Source organism: Trypanosoma grayi (genome assembly GCF_000691245.1).
Source record: "Trypanosoma grayi strain ANR4 Tgr_226_V1, whole genome shotgun sequence".
NCBI lineage: Eukaryota > Euglenozoa > Kinetoplastea > Trypanosomatida > Trypanosomatidae > Trypanosoma > Trypanosoma grayi.
Window position 1 is genome coordinate 8,478 of NW_008825845.1, and position 5,440 is coordinate 13,917.

Genomic DNA, 5,440 nt, shown 5'->3' on the forward strand with positions numbered 1-5,440 from the left:
TATATATATATATATATATATATATATATGGACAGATAGATAGACAGATAGATACTCCCCTTAGCCCCCTCCCTCACGCAAAGAGTGGCATCTCCACAAAATGCGGGTACATCATCTTTTCCTGCATGACCGCGCGTATCTCAGCCAACACGAACTGTGAGATGACGCTCTCATCCATGAAGACAGCATCCTCCTCCTCCTCCGAGCCGAGATGGCTGCTCCCCACGTGTGTCCACGCGTCAGAGGCCTCCAGGTTGTCACACGCGGGCGGCGCTCCTCCGGGCAACTCCGCCGACCGCAGCGTGTGCGCCCGTCGCTCGCCAAATACCGCCATGATGTTCATGCGCGTGATGGGCGACGTCGAAAGTTTTCCCGGCTCTATCCACACGCGACAGGTGCTGCGGTGGAGGTTGACGCAGAGGTAGAAGTCCATGTCCATCTTGGAGAAGTGCAGCGCCAGCGGCATGCGCACGGGAAGCGTGGTGGGGCCGAGCACAATATCGTGCCGCAGCACCGCGGACACCGACACGCGCATCGGTCCACCGTACGTGACGTGCAGGCAGACGTAGAGCCCGCCCGGCCCCACAAGCGGGGCGAGCGCGTCTGCGACTGGCGTGTGCGGCTGACTCGCACTCGTGCGCGTCGTCGACATCCACTTCGTCGCCGACAACGTGGGCCCGCCACCGCCGGACGACTCCGTCTCACTCATGCAGTCGCCGCCCAGCAGCGACGAGACTACAGGGGAAGGCCGGTGCGCTGCCGCCTCCTGTCGGGCGAGCACAGGGTCGTGCGCGTTGGGGTCGCTGGTGCTAGTGCCGAAGTCCACCGCGTCGCCGAGCTCGAGCAGCTCTACGAAGGGCGGCACGTTGCCCCACTCGATGCTCGTCACGTGGAGTCCCTCCACGCGACTGCTGCTACCAATACCAATGCTACTACTACTACTACCACCATTACTACTGCAGGTGGTGGCGGACGCGTCGCCGCCAGCCATCGAGCCGTGCGCACGGCGCCGCAGCTCCTCCTCAATCTTGGAGTTCACCAGCGAGCGTATCGCCTCGGCTGCCGTGACGTCGAGGCGGTCCCAGTTGAACTGCAGACACATTTGATATCCTCCGCCCAGCGATGCTGCTGCTGCTGTAAGGAGGTAAAAAAAGAACCAGGAAAGAAAGAGACGTGGGGGTTCCACCTCACAGTGACACGCACAGATGCACGCACCCGCCAGTTCGTCACTAACCACATATGTAAAGAGAGTGGTCGGGTGGGCACTCAATGGAGTCGTAGCAAAACCAGAATGGTTCCCTCACACCATCAAGGAAAAAAAAAACGTGATTCGTCTCATTTCATCGCCCCTCATTCTTTTCCAGTCTCCTTACCTTCATTCGCTTCCTTGCCAGAGTCGCTGCGGCACCCTCGCTTGCAGCCATGCGCCGAAGGAAGCACGCACACACACACACACACACACAGAGAGAGAGAGATATGGAGGGGTAAAAGAGCAAAGTGTCATTCCGAACGTAAGCTCTCTTACAACCAGCTAGGCAAATAGAAATATATATATATATATATATCCTAAATAATAATAGTAATAAACGGCGCATTCCCTTTCACATGTCACTCCCATCTCACACTTCTTCCCCCATCCCCCCCGCCCCTCTCACTCTCTCTTTCTCTCTCCTTGTCACTCACTTTTTTTTTTCTTCTAACACATCGTCCTCACGGCCACGGGAACGCAGTTGGTGGCGGCGCAATGTCGCCACCGCCGCCGCCGCCGAGGCCGAAGTCTTTGATGATGACGTCCCGCCCCTCCTCCGGCTTCGTGTCCCGCAGCAGGCAGATGCCAGACGGGTTGGGCTTAAGCGGCACGTAACGCGGATCCACGTCGTGCGTGATGACAGCGAACTGTCTTGCTGTCACGCGGGACAAGTTTGCCAGTACCTCGAAGCTCGGCTCCTTCTCCTTCTTCCCCTCTTCATTCTTTTCCTCCTCTTCATTCATCTTTTTCTCCTGCCGTGTGGGGGCGGTAGAAGCAGCGGCACCAGCTGCCTCGGCCGCCTCTGAGTCGGCGGCCTTTCCGGCGCTGCTCATCCGCTTGCGCCGGTTGAACTGTTCCTCCTTCTTTGTCGTGGAGAGAACAACGGCCTGAAGGGCGGACGTTTTTGCCTCCTTCTTCTCCGCCAAAACACTCTTGGGAAGAGCAAAGCGACTTGCTGGGGCGTTGGACTTGAACGCATAGCGTGGTGTCTCGAGGTCTTCATTTAGCGCAATGAGACACGTCGGTCGCATTGCCAGCGTGACCATGAGAATGTACGGGAACCAGTACCAGTGCTGCAGGAATATGAACATGCCAACCACCGCCTTGTCCAGGCGATGGCGCTGGCGGTGTAGTGCAAAGGTGCAGTTGCGGCCGCCGGCGTCTAGAAGGCCAGAGGCAATAATACAGCCAAACTTGGAGCACATGTCCTCCTTGCGTCCGGCGATCTTCTTTGCTAATATGTCACGGAACTCCTTCACCTTTGGGTTCTCCACCTCCGTCACCTGCACCATGACAATAGCGAGCGCGATGTATGCACCCTGGCGCACGAAATCCACGAGGTCGTTCTTCAGTGTCCAAAGGACTTCAATCACATCGGACCTACCCGTTCCCGCCGCCGCCACCGCCAGAGCCATTCCAACACCGTAGCGTATGTGCGGATTGTAGCTGTCGAACAGGACGCGGGTGAGCTCAAGGCAGAGTGATGGGTCCTTTATGGTGAGAAAACCGATCATGGTGACGGCGTTGCGCCTGACGTCGTCTGAGGTGTCCTTGACCGCGACGCTCAGCAGACGCTCAATCACCTTGATATTCTCCGCCCCCGCGTAGCCGAGGCCGAGCATGAAGCAGCCGCCCAGACGCACCCACGGGTCGGCATCGTCGAGGAGCTCGTTCGCTGTCGCCCAGCACTCATCCTCGCGTCCCAGCATCATGAGCGCCACCGCCATAGAGATACCACGGATGGTCTTCTCCTTCTGGTCGTCCTCTGACGCGAGCGCCAGCATGGTCTGAATAGCACCACGGTTACCGCTACCCATCATGACCATACCAATGCCGAGCGCAGCGCCCTCGCTGGCGACAGCATCGCAGCCGCTCACACAGGCGAAAAGCGAGTCGAAGAGCTCCTCCTCTCGAAGCCCCATAGCCGCAAGACCAATACCCAACGATGCACCATGAATGATCTGTTCACTTGTGCTGTACTTGCGCAAGGCATTCTTGAGGTAGTCGATTATTTCACGGTTGCGTGACACACCAATTGGGGCATGGATCAGGCCCAACGCGTAGAGGGCACCTGCTTCTTGATATGGCAACATTCCGACGCTTTCCTTCGGCAAGTACGGTTCCATCACAGTGAGTGCCTGGTCAATGTGACCGCGGTGAATCGCACCAATGGAGGCAGCCACCGTGAATTTGGCCCAGTAGTTTGCTCGGCCCAACCATTCCATATTGGCGCGCAGGAACGCATCGATGGTGGTGCCACTGTACATGAGGGAGTGGGCTATCACCGTGGCGTTGTGGGGCACCGTCTTTTTGGCATCAATAGACTGCTTGATGTGGTTCAGGATGTGTATATCGGCGTTGACCCGGGTATACAGGAACGTGAGATACAACGAGACGCCTGTTTCGCCTGTGAGCGCTGCCAGAAGTTTTTGGTACACAACCGAGAGCTTGTTGGAATTCTCATTCTTTGCAGTCTCGTTTTCTCCTTCCGCGTTGGATGTTGGCGGTGCTGCGGTTGGGGCATCATTGGAGGCTTCTGTTTGGGCTCCACCTGGTACAGCTGCTGCCGCAGCAGCTTCCTTTTCGATCTCTGCTACGACAGCAGAGAGGAACTCCTGGTTTCCATACTCGTACAGATCAAATGCAAGCTGGTAAGCAGTTGCCTTATCGCCCGCACGGATGAGGTCACCAATAAGGTTTGCAGTAGACATAGAGTCACCAAGGAACAGGAGACACTGTGCACGGGAAAAATAATCAATGGTGCTCAAGCCACTCTGCGCGTACAGCTCCGCCAGCAGTCGCAGTATCTCCCCCCTGAAGGCGATGTCGCGGAGCAACACATTGGCCACTTCGAAGGTAAAGTTCAAGATGGCGGCAGATTTGGTGGCGGTAATGTGCTGTTTTAGGACCTTATGCAGAAAGTCAAGTCGGCGCGCGCGGATGGTGAAGCCAACAAGCTCCTTTACTGGTGTGTCATCCTGCATAATCCACTTGTTTGTGAGCGCGGTAAAGAGGCACTCAAGACGTGGGTCGAGCTCACCGCGGGAACCCTCCGGCTGCTCTTGGTACTGCACGAACTGGTCGATGCAACGGCTGAGTATGGTGTCCGTAAATAGGGAGCGCTCAACATAGTTGAACGCGGGCCCTGCCGCGAGGGCGAAGTGCACGGACTCGTTGTAGACGCCGAGGTGGAAGTACACATGCGAGGCGACCAGGGCAGCAAGGCGGCGCGTCTCCTCCGTCAGGTCACTCGACTCGTGTAGCTCTTCGATCAGCGCAAGGTCGGAGCTGATCTCGTACCAGTACGTGTCCACCAGCTCACGCAGCCGCTTCAGGGCGAACTGCAGCACGTCGGGGTCCGACTCCCGCAACAGGGCGAGGACGCCCTTGGAGGACGAGAGACCGAGGACCATTTTGCCTGCTGATCTCTTGACACTTTTCCCACTTCCCTTGTCTTTCTTCTTTGCTAGTGTCTGTCTGTGTCTGTATCTGCGTCTGTGTGCGTGTGTGTGTGCAGGAACCAGTCCGACGATGTGACGTATTTGTTTTTTGGCCTGGTGATACCTTTTGTTTTGTATTTCCTGGTTTGCTTGTTCCAATTGAGGAGAGAGCAGTGGGGGGAGAGAGAGAGAGAGAGAGAGAAGGGCACCCAGCTGCGAGCCACCACACTATCACACCAGATCAAAGACAGACGCAGACACACACACACACACAGTCAAACGTGCAGGTGTGGACATGTTGAAGAGAAAGTTAAACCATGGTTACTCGATGTAGACTGGGAGTGTGGCTGTCTACACGTTTCGGTCAAAGCGCGCCACGTAGAAGCCGTTCGTCGCATCTACTGCAGGATCGCAGCGGATGGTGTAGTCCAGCGGGAACGCGTCATCGTCCGCCTTACGCCCGCGCGTGCGCCATGTATCGGGCATGATGTGGCTCAGAGTCCACCCGCGCGCCTGCACCCGCTCGTCGTTCAGCACCTGCCGCACAACTCCCTCATTCTCCTCCTCGTGCACGGAACACGTTGAGTACACAACAGTCCGGCAGCGGTCGAAGGACAGCAGGGCGTGCGCCAGCAGTTTGCGCTGAAGGCGTGCGAGGCTCATAACACGGTCGGTGTTGCTGGCAAACTCGGCGCCGTGTTCCTCCGCACTGATGGCCCCCGCTTCACCCACATCGTCATTAGCGTTGTCG

At 57.2% G+C, this 5,440-nt stretch overlaps 3 protein-coding genes across 3 annotated transcripts in view; all 3 read right to left on the bottom strand.

Annotated features, from left to right (window-relative positions):
* Positions 1 to 73: 73 nt before the first annotated feature.
* DQ04_02261030 (hypothetical protein) lies at positions 74 to 1,102 on the bottom strand (the record flags this gene model as incomplete). The annotated part of the gene is made up of 1 exon (XM_009311688.1): positions 74 to 1,102. One exon carries the CDS (start codon positions 1,100 to 1,102, stop codon positions 74 to 76), a length of 1,029 nt encoding a protein of 342 aa, XP_009309963.1.
* Positions 1,103 to 1,710: 608 nt separating this feature from the next.
* DQ04_02261040 (proteasome regulatory non-ATPase subunit 2) lies at positions 1,711 to 4,662 on the bottom strand (the record flags this gene model as incomplete). The annotated part of the gene is made up of 1 exon (XM_009311689.1): positions 1,711 to 4,662. The coding sequence occupies one exon, from the start codon at positions 4,660 to 4,662 to the stop codon at positions 1,711 to 1,713; it is 2,952 nt and encodes a 983-aa protein (XP_009309964.1).
* A 686-nt stretch (positions 4,663 to 5,348) lies between these two features.
* The window catches only part of DQ04_02261050 (methyltransferase), a gene marked incomplete at both ends in the record, with an annotated part of 1,269 nt that continues 1,177 nt past the window's right edge, over positions 5,349 to 5,440 (bottom strand). The window contains one exon of the mRNA XM_009311690.1: positions 5,349 to 5,440. This exon is cut by the window's right edge and continues 1,177 nt beyond it. Within this exon, the coding sequence (XP_009309965.1) occupies positions 5,349 to 5,440 (92 nt within the window).